This window comes from Pogona vitticeps, chromosome 4 (genome assembly GCF_051106095.1).
Source record: "Pogona vitticeps strain Pit_001003342236 chromosome 4, PviZW2.1, whole genome shotgun sequence".
NCBI classification, from domain to species: Eukaryota; Metazoa; Chordata; class Lepidosauria; order Squamata; family Agamidae; genus Pogona; species Pogona vitticeps.
The window spans coordinates 79,107,564-79,123,126 of NC_135786.1; the positions used below are offsets into that span (position 1 = coordinate 79,107,564).

At 40.5% G+C, this 15,563-nt stretch overlaps 1 protein-coding gene across 3 annotated transcripts in view; it reads right to left on the minus strand.

The window, feature by feature from the left end:
* Nucleotides 1–15,563, minus strand: part of NEGR1 (neuronal growth regulator 1) — a 600,158-nt gene that overhangs the window by 174,179 nt on the left and 410,416 nt on the right. For all 3 annotated transcript variants that reach the window (XM_020795257.3, XM_020795256.3, XM_078392980.1), the window contains exon 4: nt 12,702–12,833. In XM_020795257.3, the coding sequence (XP_020650916.1) occupies nt 12,702–12,833 (132 nt within the window). The remainder of the gene's footprint in view (nt 1–12,701; nt 12,834–15,563) is intronic.

A 15,563-nucleotide genomic window follows, 5' to 3' on the forward strand; every position in this document is an offset into this window, starting at 1 on the left:
GCCATAAATCTGATGTAATGTCATTGATTTTCAGACAGTTACTCCGGATTTACAGCAGCATAGGAGAAATCAGAATCCTGTTCAATATGTCCTAAGACAGCTGAGTTGTAAATGATACACAGTTTCCACATCAAAGGATGAAGTGACTATGATCTTTTTTTAGTGGCTGGACTCTCTCTCCTTGTTAATACAGCAGTTTACTCAAAATCTTCTTTTCATCTACCAGACAAGGCAATAAAGTTTACTCTCAAGTGTCAGAGAACCAGAGGTACACAAGTAGTAATATACTTTGATTTACGCCCAGGACCTGAACATGCAATATGCTGTGCTGTTATGAGGCTTGCCTTCCATAGCATATGAGATGTTGCTTTCCAATATGAGTAAAGGATGAAAAATTGTAAAATGGATGGAAGACACTGGTATATATTTGATCTGTTTCCTAGAGGAAGGAGGTTTATAATTCAAGAGAAACACATTTAATTAAAACTGGTTCGCTATCCTCACATACGGCTGGACTGTTATTGTGGAAATACAGTATATGAACAAAAATTCAGAAGAACTAATTTATGGCAAAAGAATACATTAAAGAAAAGATAGGGAGATCTAGTTCATTAAAGGCATTGACTCCACAGAATACCAGGTAACTATCGATGTATTTACTGCAACCCCTGAATGCATGAATATTGATATTTGGGTAATTTAAGCAAGAGTAAACATTTCCTTCATGTTTCAGACTAAAGATGGAACTGGCCCTGTTTGCTGTTTGCAAAGGGCCAGGAAGATGTCACTGGGAAGCTCTCAGACTGAGCATATTTTAGATCAAATTATCCTGTATAACTTTTGTGATACTGTATTGGCATTGAGTCTAAGAATTCAGAAGAACCCTTTGTATACTCGGATTTCTAGTAATAGTCACAATGTCACAGAAGGTGTTGTGGGATATTGAAGCATTCTATAGATATGACGCTGTGACCTGACAATTAGAAAATAAGATTATGGCCTCTTGAAATATTATACTATACACTGGCTACACTGTTTGCACATATTCCATTAGTTAACTAGGCTGTGTGCAGTCCTGCATGGAGCTATTAATACATAGAGGCAGCTCTAGGCAACAGAGGAAGAACTCCAATTTTCTGATTCAGGCTGCAAGCAACAAGCCAAGAAACGACTTCAGTTTTACCAAAAGAATTCTCACTGACAACTCATTGCTAGCAGCATGATACCAATTCTCCAGGTAAATGGAGCATTTGGGGCTAGTCTTTATAGACCACCAGCTGTGTGTTTCAGTCAGATCCAGTTCAGAAACTCAACAATGGCTTAATGAATATAGGTTAAAAAGTATACTACCCTTATCATTCAGGGGTTACAAGGTGCAGTACTTTTTTTTTTCTGGAAAGAATGCCAGAAGAGAAACTAGTTTTCAAGCTCATGGTTTTCCAGTGTTAAGTTCCAAATCACCCTCGCCAGCTCCGTTCAGGCCACAGTACCAAAAAAAAAAAAAAAAAAAAAAGGCCACCAAATGCACATAAAACATGCACACATGACAGCTCTAATCGTGAGAACTAAAGACAATCTTTATACTGTACATCAAAATGCTTCATGTGTTTCAGTGTATTCAAATTTTTGAACCATATTTGCTTGGCTCAGCTTTATTGTTTATTTGATTATTTTATTTATTAATTTAATTTATTGCCAATGAAATTAAATGAAATTAATTGTTTATCTGACTTGCAAATGTGGGAATAAAGTTTTTTTAAAAAAATAAATCACAGTTCTTTTTGGAAAAGTAGATCCCTTCTTCAGGGAGTTTCAGAACCAACAAAGTTCTTTGGGGGCCAACAGAAAAAAAATGACCATGTTTCTTGCATGGTTTCCATGATGGAACAGCAACAACAACTAGTCTCTATTGAATGGGCTTATTCTGCTGAAATCTGTTGGACTGCCATACATCTTTACTGTTGGAAAATTTGAAAATAATAAATCTCTGTTTTGTATTCTTTTGGAGTGTGTGGACTCCCGGTTACTTTTTCTCTGGCCCCCCAAATTCCCTTTGATGAACAAAATGTGATGTTCATAAAGAAAGGGATGGAAAGGCAGGGGAACAGCCCACACATTACAGTTATTCAGCAGTTTCGTAAATGGTAAAACATTCCTAGTCCATGTCATACAGTGGGGTCTTGACTTGAGAACTTAATCCGTATTGGAAGGCGGTTCTCAAGTCAAAAAGTCTGTAAGTCAAGTCTCCATTGACCTACAGTGCATTGAAAACCGATTAATCCCGTAACAGGCCGTTTTTGTTCCATTTTGGGTTTTTTCTGGTCTGTAAGTCAAACCTCAGTCTGCAAGTCAAACCTAAATTTTGCGGCCAGAGAAGTCTGTAACTCAAAAAGTCTGTAAGTCAAGCTGTCTGTAAGTCAAGGGTCCACTGTATTCTGTCTTATGTGTTCCTTACGGATGTGACATGGTCAAATGTCATCCATGAGACATGGGCTTCCATGCAGGTAGAGAATCAAAACATGAAGGTGGAAAAAGGCATCACACTCCCTGAAAGGATAGTTATCTCCAAGCATAGAGGTTTCAGTATCTTTTCACATGTGGGAACATTCAAGCATGCTACCTACTACCTTTAGCTTGAAATGGTCCAAACAAGCTAGTGATGTGAGCGAGTGTAATACATGTTACATTTGCCAGTTTCCCAGTCTCGTATTGCTATTGGGTTGGGAGAACTCTTTCTTTTCTGCATAGACATTAATGTGCATTTTGTGTATATATTCCCCAAAATGTACTGGCATATGGCAATGGATTAAAGAACGCCTGTGAGCATATTTCAATTGGACACGTTTTGAGTCATTTCCAGAGAACAGCTATATATGTCTGCTATAGCAAAAACAATGGAGTCTTGCAGCATATAAAAGACTAATAAAAATTTATCTGGCATAGGCTTTTGTGGACTTTAGCCCACTTCATGTAGTCCACAAACATTTCTGCCAAATAAAACATATTCTTCTTTAAGATTCCACAAGAATCTTTTGTAACTTAGAGCTCAGTTCCATTATCAATAGAAACAAGATTTGAATTGGGTCATATTTTAATATTTGTTTTTTAAGTGTCTACATGACTTAGGAGAAAGCTCATTCCCCCTCCCCCCCGACTCATTCACTTTCAGAGGATGCTATTTTAACTCCTCTGCCAGAAGCCCCATTTCTATGCCACCAGTTAGTTCTCCATGTGTGTGTTTGTGTGCGTGTGTGCATGTGTTTGGTCTCTCCGATGCCAGAGAGGGAGGGGAGATGGGTAGGAGGAAGGCTCTCTGTCTGCCAGCCGCTGCAAGCAAGGGACAAGTTGGCCAGAGGAGAGACCAGCACATGTACAAGCGCATGGAGAGCCAGCAGCTGCTACGTTTGTGTAGAATGGAGCACTTTCTCTAGTCCACTGTCCGTTCTCTCTCCTCCCCCCCCCCCATTATTGCAACAGGGAGGGAGGAGAGGTAGATAAGAGGAAGGCTCTTTGTCTGCTGGCCACTGCAACTGAGGCTTCACTGTTGCCTCCTGGAATGAGCAGGCAAGGCAGTGGCAGCAGCAATTCTCTGGCTGCTGCTGCTGCTGAACAGAGTCACGTTGCCTCTTTCCCCTGCCTGCCCACCTTAAATTTCTTCCTGTGCATTTCCTCATGACTGTGTGTGAGAAGGACGACAAAAAGGTAAGGTGCCCAACTCCGCTGCCCATTTGACAGGTGGAAATCACCCAGCAGGCAGGCAGGGGAGAAGCTGCCCCCACTTTAAGAAACTGAGAACAAGGGTTGAATGGAGGAAGAGCATAATCTGGTTTGGTCTGCCGGCTCCTTTAAAAAACAACCAGATGAGCATGAGACATAGGAGACACGCCCAGCGATTCTAAGACCATGTGAGTACCACATGACTGTAAATCACTTTTTGTTAATACCACAGCATATTCTAAGATATATTGCCAATGTAAACAGACTCTTACAAACATATGCATTTTAAAAAATGTATCCAGAGATTTGTGTACATTTATTCATTAGAAATACACTTTAAGCCTCACAGGCTTGGGTGGCACAAAATAATATTTCTATACAAAAATGCATCACTAATGAATTTATTTTCCAATGTAGAGAAACTGTCTATTATGGTTCCGCTGAATTAAAATCTCTACCGTGATTCTCCTATTCTGGCTGTTAGTATATGTATTCTCTAAATCACTGGTTCTTAACCTTGGGTTACTCAGGAGTTTTGGACTGCAACTGCCAGAAGCCTTCACCACCAGCTGTCCTGACTGGGGTTTCTGGGAGTTGCAGTTCAAAAGCATCCGAGTAACAAAGGTTAAGAACCACTGCTCTAAATTACTGTATTTAATAACAGTTATCATGCTTTTTGTCCATGTCAGGGATGAGTAGCCACGTGAGACAACAATTGACAAAGGATGCACATGGCTTCCCATAGAACTACAATGTGCCTGTCACCACGGAAGGTCAGATTAGGGGATCCATGTAGGTATTTTGCAGAAGTCCTCCCCAAAACAGTGACAAATGTGAGCATATATTTCTCCTCTCAGCTCCATAGCTTGCAATTAGCTTGCTTTGTGTTGTGATTGGTCATTACAGGAACTTTTTTCTTTAAAAAAGTCTCAGGTTTATGAGCGTGGGATATTTTGCCACAATACAAAACACCAGGAAATTGCCTGATGTTGCCGCAAACACTGTGCCTGCATTGCCAGCAGGAAACAGGATGCTTTTCATAGCAAAAGGCGGCCTGAACGTTGACAACACCAATGGCAGCAGCCAAGATGTTCTACAGCAGTGATCCCCAACCTTGGTCCTCCAGATGTTCTTGAACTACAACTCCCAGAAGCCTTCACCACCACCTCTGCTGGCCAGGATTTCTGGGAGTTGAAGTCCAAGAACATTGGGAGGCCCAAGGTTGGAGACCACTGTTCTACAGGATACTTTATTGAGCTCACTACCATTCACACTCGTTGAAAAATAGTTCTGACAAGTGGTAGGAAGTGAATATGTAGTGCAGTCAGAGAACCATAACATTTTGTGTTCTGCAGACACTGTTACTGAATAAACAATTTCACTTAGTTTCAATCTGTGAGTGCCTCCTCCAAGGTGATGGAAATGTGAATTCGCTCTCATTTACTTGTTGTGTTGTTGCACCAGGAAACTTGGGTTTCCCCAAATCGGATCACATGAACTGGCCACACAGGGTGAGAAGAGAGAAGCTCTATTGTTTGCAACTCTATTGCAGCCCTGTAGGAGGCGTGCTTAAAAAGCAAAGTGTGCTGCTTATATGCTGCCCCATAGCATTTAAAGTGCTCCCTGGGCAGTTTACAAGTTAATTATACAGCTACACATCCCCCTCCCCACCCCACCCCGGTAATCTGGGTACTCATTTTACCAACCTCGGAAGGATAGAAGGATGAGTCAACCTTGAGCCGGCTACTGGGGATTGACCCTCAGGTTATAAGCACAGTTTTGGCTGCAGTACAGCGGTTTAACCACTGCACCATGAGGTTCCTTTAGAAGAGGAGAATTTAGAACTACCTAATAATACGTATGTCAATAAAGGTTTCCTTCTTTCTTTTGCTTGTCTCATTCTCTTTTTTAATAAAGAAGTCTTACCAACAGAGGGGGCCATTTGCTCTTTGTTCTTAAGCTGTTGGAAGGAAGGAAGGAAGGAAGGAAGGAAGGAAGGAAGGAAGGAAGGAAGGAAGGAAGGAAGGAAGGAAGTCTTGCCCATGAAGACTCCTTGCTCTCCATTCCTATGAGTGTGTGCTGGCATGGCAGTTTTTCTGCATCAGTTCAAGTGAACACTCTGCAAATGGATCTCTTAAAAAACAAAACACACCAGAAACCCCAGCAGTGGATGCAAAAATTACAGATGGCAGGGGGCTCTGGGCTGATTCTTATTTCCTTTTGCATCATATAGGTACTGAGAAAGAAGAGAGAGAGAGAGAGAGAGAATCAACCCATCCCCATCTTGGAGCATTTCCTGCAATTTTTACCAATGTGGTCAACACCCTTCTCCTCTTCAGTATTTTAAAACAGAATCCTATGTAATCCAGACTTCCCCAGCCTGGTGCCTTCTAGACCTTTTGAAGTAGATCTCCCACTATCCCTGACTACAAGCTGTGTTGGTTAAGACTCCTGGGAAATGCAAACTGAAACACCTAGAGAGTAAAAAGTAGAGGACAGCTGCTATAGTTATATTTAACATCCAGTGCAAATCAGGTATACCTTATAACTGGTAACTGCAAAAGGCATATCTTTCTCTAATATAGCTAAGCTTTGGCTTGAAATGCTCTCCTCCTCAGTCAGAATGAATATATGTTTGTAAAAGAGAACATATGTTGACATTATTTCTGCATTTCATTCAGTAAGATGAGGTAAGGAGCTATTAGACAAGTGAAAAAAAACATGTAAAAGAAGCCAGCTCTTGGAACAGTCATCCATATTTTAAAATCATGTCCACCTCAGAATTGTTATGTATTGCTTTTCTTTTTTAAAAGATTATGTTTAAAACATTTTATGAGCAGTTTGAAGTAACCTACAGCAAATGAAAGGTGAGGCCACCTTCGAAAGGTCAAGAAGTGTTTAAGAGGAAGTGCCTGTGCAACAGAGATCCTGAAATCACAAAGAAAAATAACTTCCTTCACAGGAGTAACTCTACCATTTGTAATCTTTACAGACTTTATTTTAGAGAAAGAAAGCTATGACTGATCACAGGTACATTAGACATATAGTGTGTAGTGTTCCTGCAGATATCAGCAATGACAGAAGCACCTCATATACCACAGACATTCATAATGCAGTGAATAAGGAATGCCTTCTTATACCAGACCAAAGACTACCCATAACATGGCTTCCATTCTGCCATTGGAAAAACTCACAGATAGGACTTGAAATGGAAGCCTCCCCTTCTTGTTGTCTCTGGTTTCTGGAAGCTAGTAATAGGAGGAACTGGCCATCTGACAATTTAGTTTGTTTAATGGAATTGCCCTTTAGGATGCTAAGAATGAATGACCCCTTCATGGATTGTTGCCTTGTCGTGGTGAAGGGGCTTGAGTAATTCAGAGAAGCTATGGGTTATGCCGTGCAGGAACACCCAAGATGGACAGGTCATAGTGGAGAGTTCCGACTAAATGCAATCCACCTAGATTAGGAATTGGCAATGCCACTCCAGTATCTTTGCCAAGAATACCCCATGATCAGAAATAAAAGGCTAAATGATATAACGCGGGAAGATGGGACCCTCAGGTCAGAAGACATCCAAAATGGTACTGAGGAAGAGCGGAGGAGAAGCACAAGTAGCTCCAGAGCTAATGAAGTAGTTGAGTCAAAGCCGAAAGGATGCTCAGCTGCGGATGTGCCTGGAAGTGAAAGGAAAGTCCGATGCTGCAAAGAAAAATACTGCATAGAAACCTGGAATGTAAGATCTATGAACCTTGGTAAGCTGTATGTGGTCAAACAGGAGATGGCAAGAATAAACATTGACATCCTGGAAGTCAGTGGATGGGAATGGGCGAATTCAATTCAGACGATTATCATATCTACAGTACTATTGTGGGCAAGAAGCCTGTAGAAGGAATGAAGTAGCCCTCATAGTCAACAAAAGAGTGGGAAAAAGCTGTAATGGAATGCTAAAGTAGGTAGTCAAGAGATAAAAGGAACAACAGGAAAGTTTGTCCTTGGAGCTCAAAACAAAGCAGGGCAAAGGCTAATAGAGTTTTGTCAAGAGAACAAGCTGGTCATCACAAACTCTCTTTTCCAACAACACAAAAGGTGACTCTACACATGGAAATCACCAGATGGCCAATACTGTAATCAGATTGATTATATTCTCTGCAGCTAAAGATGGAGAAGCTCTATACAGTCGGCAAAAACAAGACCTGGAGCTGATTGTGGCTCTGATCATCAGCTTCTCATAGCAAAATTCAAACTTAAACTGAAGAGAGTAGGAAAAACCACTGGGCTAGTCAGGTATAATCCAAACCAAATCCCTTATGAATACACAGTGGAAGTGAAGAACAGATTTAAGGAACTTGACTTGGTGGACAGAGTGCCTGAAGAAATTTAGATAGAGGCTCATAATATTGTACAGGAGGCAGCAACAAAAACCATCCCAAAGAAAAGGAAATGCAAGAAAGCAAAGTGGCTGTCCAACGAGGCCTTACAAATAGCAGAGAAGAGAAGGGAAACAAAATGCAAGGGAGATAGGGAAAGTTACAGAAGATTGAATGCAGACTTCCAACGAATAGCAAGGAGAGACATGAGGGCCTTCTTAAATGACCAGTGCAAAGAAATAGAGGATAATAATAGAAAGGGAAACTCCAGAGATCGGTTCAAGAAAATTGGAGATATTAAGAAACATTTTGCGCAAAGATGGACATAATACAGGACAAAAATGGTAGGGACTTTACAGAAGACATCAAGAAGAGGTGGCAAGAAGAATTATACCAGAAAGATCTGGATGTCCTGAACAACCCAGATAGCGTGGTTGTTGATCTTGAGCCAGACATCCTGGAGAGTGAAGTCAAGTGGGTTTTAGAAAGCATGACTAAGAACAAGGCCAGTAGAGGTGATGACATTCCAGTTGAACTATTTAAAATCTTAAAAGATGACACTGTTAAGGTGCTACACTCAATATGCCAGCAAGTTTGGAAAACTCAGCAGTGGCCAGAGGACTGGAAAAGATGAGTTTACATCCCAATCCCAAAGAAGGGAGTGCCAAAGAATGCTCCAACTACTGTACAATTGCACTCATTTCACACGCTAGCAAGGTTATGCTCAAAATCTTCCAAGATAGGCTTCAGCAGTACGTGGACCGAAAACCCCAGAAGTACAAGATGGATTTCGAAGGGGCAGAGGAACTAGACACCAGATTGCTAAAATGAGCTGGATTTGGAGAAAGCCAGAGAGTTCCAGAAAAACATCTTCTGCTTCATTGACTACGCAAAAGCCTTTGACTGTGTGGACCACAGCTGTGGTCCTTAAAGAAATGGGAGTACCTGACCACCTTATCTACCTCCTGAGAAATCTATATGTGGGACAGGAAGCAACAATTAGACCTGGATATGGAACAACTGATTGGTTCAAAATTGGGAAAGTAGTACGAAAAGTCTGCATATTGTCTCCCTGCTTATTTAACTTATATGCAGAATACATCATGCAAAAGGCCGGGACTGGAGGAATCACAAGCCAGAATTAAGATTGCTGAAAGAAATATCAACAACCTCTGACATGCAGATGACACCACTCTGATGGCAGAAAGTGAGGAGGAATTAATTAACCTTGTGATGAGGGTGAAAGAGGAGAGTGCAAAAAATGGTCTGAAGCTCAACATGCAAAAAACTAAGATCATGGCCACTGGTCCCATCACCTCCTGGCAAACAGAAGGGGAAGATATGGAGGCAGTGACAGATTTTACTTTCTTGGGCTCCATGATCACTGCAGATGGTGACAGCAGCCCCAAAATTAAAAGGCGCCTGTTCCTTGGGAGGAAAGCGATGACAAACCTCAACAAAAACCAGAGACATCACCTTGCTAACAAAAGTTTGAATAGTCAAAGCTATGGTTTTTCCTGTAGTGATGTACGGAAGTGAGAGCTGGACCATAAAGAAAGCTGACCACCGAAGAATTGATGCTTTTGAATTGTGGTGCTGGAGGAGGCTCTTGAGAGTCCCCTGGACTACAAGGAGAACAAACCTATCGATTCTAAAGGAAATCAACCCTGAGTGCTCACTGGAAGGACAGATCCTGAAGCTGAGGCTCCAATACTTTGGCCATCCCATGAGAAGAGAAGACTCCCTGGAAAAGACACCGATGTTAGGAAAGTGCGAAGGTAGGACGAAAAGGGGACGACAGAGAATGAGATGGCTGGACAGTGTCACCGAAGCAACCAACATCAGTTTCACCCAACTCCGGGAGGCAATGGAAGACAGGAGGGCCTGGTGTGCTCTGGTCCATGGGATCATGAACAGTCAGTCATGACTAAACGACTAAACAACAACAAAGAATGAATGAAATGAATACAAACACATAACAGTGCTGTCCATACTTGGGACTCTAGTTTATCTTGAACTACAAGTCCCAGAAACCAGTTCAGCCCATCACCATAGTTTCTGGGAGTTGTAGTCCAAGAACATCTGAGGACCAAAGCTGATGTATAATCCCTGTGAATCAAACAGACTGGGTCATATTTAATGTAGCTTGAAGAGATTCTATAACATAATAGGGGCTAAAGGCTGGATTTAACTGCGATGTTTACAGTAGCACTGGGAGTTTCTTCCTCTTTCCTCACCACTATCTTCCTCTGAGATCCTGAAAACTGGTTGGGGAGATTCCCAACCCCCTGCAACAGGTTTTTTTTGGGCCCAAGAGGGAGGGGAGGGAATATTGCCTTCTTCTACCTCCACTCTTAGAACTGGCTTCTGGAAACAGAATCTACCTCTTAGATATCAGCCCATTTTCCCAAAGAAAGTGCTATGTGGCTCTCTGACCAGTACAGAAGATTCACAGTCTGGTGTAGATATGTGTCAATTAACATAATGTCAGCATGGTAAACTTCAGAGAAATGAGGAAACTGAAGAGAGAGGAAGAGGAATAGATGAAGATCAAATTTGACCTGCAGTTTATGGAAATGTGTAGAGTTACTACATCTGATGCCCTATGATTTCATTTATCCTTTAAATTACATTTTCTGCTGTGTATTATACCTGCAATTATGTTGATTTACAATGTTGTTTACAAAGTTGCTATTCTGAAATCAGCCCTTGCAATTAGGAGGTGTCAATTTTTTCATTAATAGAATTACTTCTTCTAGATCATCAGCATCACTTACACAGGCCTCCTCCAATTCTGCTTTCTGGCTGGATGCAAGAAACCTTTATAGCAGTGGCGAGTAACATGTAGAGATCTAGGGCACACACAGGCCCATTCCTGAAGCTTGGAGGGCCATATATGGTCCTGAGACACCATCACATCCTTCTAAATTTTACTTAGAAAAAAATTACACCAACTCCCTTGTGCCTGCTAGCTGAATTTACGGGGGGAAAAACAAAGAAAAGGGGTTTGTTGTGTGTAAAATGTTGTAAATTTCCCCTCGTCCATGCCTCCTAGAGGAATCAGGAGAGATTTTGAAGCATTTTTTTTTAAATTTAGGAAGCATATGGGAGGAATGTCCCCAGGGGAGTGGAAGATGACATGTATCCTGAGGGAAGCACATTGTCGACATTTACTTATTTAATTATTCTATTTATTTTAAAATAAAATAAATAAACTACTTTATACATTAGGCTGTGGAACATACATTTTCTATAGCTGGAATTCTACATGTCTCTGCATAACATAAAGTTACTCAGGAGTAGCTTTGCTTGGTGTTGCACTATTTGTGTGAGACAAATGTGCAATACTTTGTGCAGTTCTTGTTGAAACCAACTCACAATGTGCCTGTGTGGAAGGCCTCTGTGAATAGCACTCACTGTGTACTTCATTCCATGTAGCTGTAGTCCTTTAAATGCAAAATGTAACAAAACTGTTGGATTAATCCATTAAAAAAAAGAATGTCTGGTAGTTCCCTTGTAATATATGTACAAGATTTAACTAGTTTAATCCCTCCCTCATCCTTTCCTTTTGCTACTGCTTCTCCTTTCAGCTAGTGGCTGCCATTTTTCCACTTCACTGGAATAGGGATGATACATGGAATAGGAATGATACTTTTTGGAAATCTGATAGCTGTTAGTAAAACATTCCATTGTAACATGCATGCACATGTGTGGAACACAGGAAGGTTCCCCCCCCCCCACTGAATCCATTTTTTCCCTTTCCTTGCACACATTCTGAAAAAATTAACAAAAGGATGGGGGAATAAAGGCCTAAATCCAATACTGTACAACCCTATACATAATCTTGGGATTGTCACCCTCTCACTCGGAATCCCTTGGGCTATTTAGAAACAATTTTGAGGCACTTGGAGGGCTGCAGTGGGGAAAGAAGACTGCATCTGATGCTTCCACTAGATCTTGCTCTTGTGTGAGAGTGTGAAGATGCAACCTGTAGTCATTGTTAATGACAATATAATGAGGGCTAAAGATTTCAAGACTTGGACCGGAAACTTTATGGCCTGAAAGACATGATTCAGTACTGGAATATGTATGCTGAAGCACAGAAAAGCATGAAACATCAGCTTACCTGCTATGATGGCCAGATAAGTGAGAAAGATCCTAAAATTAAGCCCACTCTAACTGTTTCACTGGGTGGAATACAAGTTCACGGGGTGGGAGCAGTATTGTGGTGTGGGACAAGTACCATAACACAGTCTCTCCAGAAGTTTTGACAAAAGCACACTGTTGTGGACCATAGCCTTCTAGTAGCCACTTGTAGTAATACATCCTGGAAATATACATTTGTGGGTTTGTTTGTTATTTCATTTAATATATTTTTAGACCGTGGATATATGAATCTCCAGTTATTAATCCTGCAGATACGGAGGTCCTATTGTACAGTTCTTTAAATCATAATATTAATTCCTATGGTTCTACACAAATATACATACCAGTTTATATACTTATCCATATACAGAATCTCTCTCTCTCTCTTTCTCTCCCTCCCTCCCTCCATCTCTCTCTCTCTCTCTCTTGCACACACAAACACACACTCACACACTCATGAACATGACTTACAGTTTACTGTGACTTTTACTTTTTTTACATCTGGAACTGAGACATCATTTTCAGCACTGCACTCATATTCCCCAGCTTGGTCTCTTGTAATTCCAAAGATGTCCAGATACTGTCCACTTTGAAATGGTTTTGCTGAAATTAAGGGAAACAAAAAGAGAGAGAAAAGGGTTTGTTTTGTTGTTGTTTTTAAAAGAGAGCTTGGAGGAAGTTGAATGGGAATGGATTGAAGCTCTGTTCGGGTACAAACAAGCCACGTATAACTTGCCACTGGAAACTGCTGACAAGACTATTCCCAAAATGGAACTGAAGAACGATTACATATTTCATCCCTTCATCTTAGCACAGAAAATAAACAACCTCACACTGCATGGTCTCCTTAAAGTAGCAAGACTGTAATAATGACTAGCAAAGGAAGGGCTACACACAATCTCTTCATAATTGATTCGAGTTACCTGACCTTGGCATACATCAAATAAATCCATGCCCATTTTGCAATTGAGTTGAACAACCTTCTAGCCGGGTAGATGAAAATTCACCATTATTCTTCAGTTTATATTGACTTTTACAAAATATAAGGTTTCACTTTAACTAGAAAACAGCTGACACATATTTCAAATATTTGCAGTGGAAAGACAATTCATTTTGACTAAAGCTTTTGAATCACAATGTTCTGTTAACAGCTTCAATATCTTTTATGTTCTAGTTCAGCTTTAAATGTGTATACAAACCCATACTGTACGTGACAGCTTTCAAAATCAAGGAACAGACCAACAAGAGAATGGAACATTTAAAGGGCTCTACTTTTGTACCTGACCTACTCACAGCTAAATTTCCAGAACAATTATGTGCATAATTATTGAAGTAAGGCAGAAATTAATCTAATTAGGAGTGACTGGGGTGCTCAGAACTCACCAATGCTCTTTTTGGGAAGCTGTAGTTTAAAAACCCAGCTTTTTCAGGCTGTAAATTGGAGGAAGATGGAAATAAACAAGACAAACCCTCATATTTCATATACATTCTATTATATTTCATCATATAGTACAGAATATATGAGCATATGTTTAGGGAGAATGAATCAAAGTATTCCTGTGCTGTGCTGAATTTTCAGACACTCTATTTTTGACATGAGAAGGAGCCTTTGAAGAAGGGATGACTCTCCACCTCCTTACTTCTTGATCATCTTTTTATAGCAATGTACACCTGATACAGACAAATGAAAAATTTTGAAATAAATCACCCTAATTCAGACTGATTGGCATAAAGTCTGGATCAAAGTGGAATCAACATACTTGGTTCCATGGCAAAGTGAAATGAATTCACAAATCAATTTGTGATGGGTAGTTGTTATGTTCTTCCAACTTGCAGGAATTACTGACCTCCAAAAGTTCTCATCATGAAAAAACAAACAAACAATGAATACATAGAAATCAGTGTTGGAGGAGAGCTTTATGGATACCATAGAAAGTGAGAAAAACAAGTAAATGGGCTGAAGACCAAATGGAGCTTGAATTCTTGCCAACAGTGGAAAAAAACTACGCTGGGGCTATCATGAGAAGACATGACACACTAAAATAGACAATAATGCTAGAAAAAGTGAAAGGGAAGAGGAAAAGAGGAAGACTAAAGATGGAATGGATTGATTCAATGAAGGAACCATAGCTTTTAGTTCCTAAGGCCTGAGCAGGGCTTTTTTTATTTCCATAGAGCATAAAATCTTCAGTGAAGGAGAGCCTACCATGCTTTGAGGCAGTAGATTCCATTGGCAAATGGCTTTGTCTTTCTAATGTTTCTAATGTTTAGCTGAAAATCAGAAGTTCACATATACATCAGAGCAAACAAATGTTGTTATGACCATTTTGATTTTTCAATGCAATGACTAGAAATTGCTTCAGTACTAGCACAACACAAATTGTATGTGATACAGATCCCTCTGGACCAAATCGGGATACATTCCACGGCCTGGAAATTGATCTACAAAGTAACTCATGTGATTCCCTCAACTTCTACATTTTTGCTGCATAGGACCACCTCAAGCTTCTTTTCTTTGACTTTTTTCCTTGTTCGTTGCATGGAGTAACAATGACAATATGACTGTACTATTATTAGGTTGAAACATTTCCCTGTTTATCCAAGTAGTTTCTTTAGTCTGAGGAGAGTTTGTAGGAGATATATCAGGGATTTCTTACCAATGCTCCTCAGACTGAAGAAGCTTCTTGGATGTGTAGTAAAACATTTCAACCTAATAAGAAAGAAGTCCAGTTGCCATGACTCAACTTCCAAATGACTGTACTATATAGTCCATCAGATTTGGAGGGGCTGTTCTTCTCTGCTGGCCCTACTTCTTTACTCTCTGTACCCACTGGACAAGAAAAGCACAAAAAGAGCACACAGGAAGGCACTATTTAAAAGACCAAGGTATTCTCCTTCCAGTCAGATGTGAGACATTTGAAACAAAACATCTTGTGGAATCTCAAGATGTTGTGCCTGGAGCAGCATATACAGCCACTAGTAGGGTGGACTAGCAGTTTCCTCCACACGTCTACCTTCCTCAGATGATAAATCTATGAGGCCAGTGTAGGAGGTACAATACAGTTAGCAGAGTTGTTATGCCCAATCTCCTTGTGCCCAGTCTCTCTTTTTCTCTCATTTTCTTGAGTGGTACAACATTGCTCCACCCAGCCACCCCTAGGATAAGCACATCACTTCAGATGGTCTAAAGGAGAAACAATAGCTCTAATGCACAAATATGTCAAGAAAAATGTAGGGGAAAAAAAACGCGAAAACCTAGAGGGAGGGAAGAAAACAATTAATGAGATACAACGAATTGCTGCAAAGCACTGCTGTTTTCCCCTTCTCTTTTGC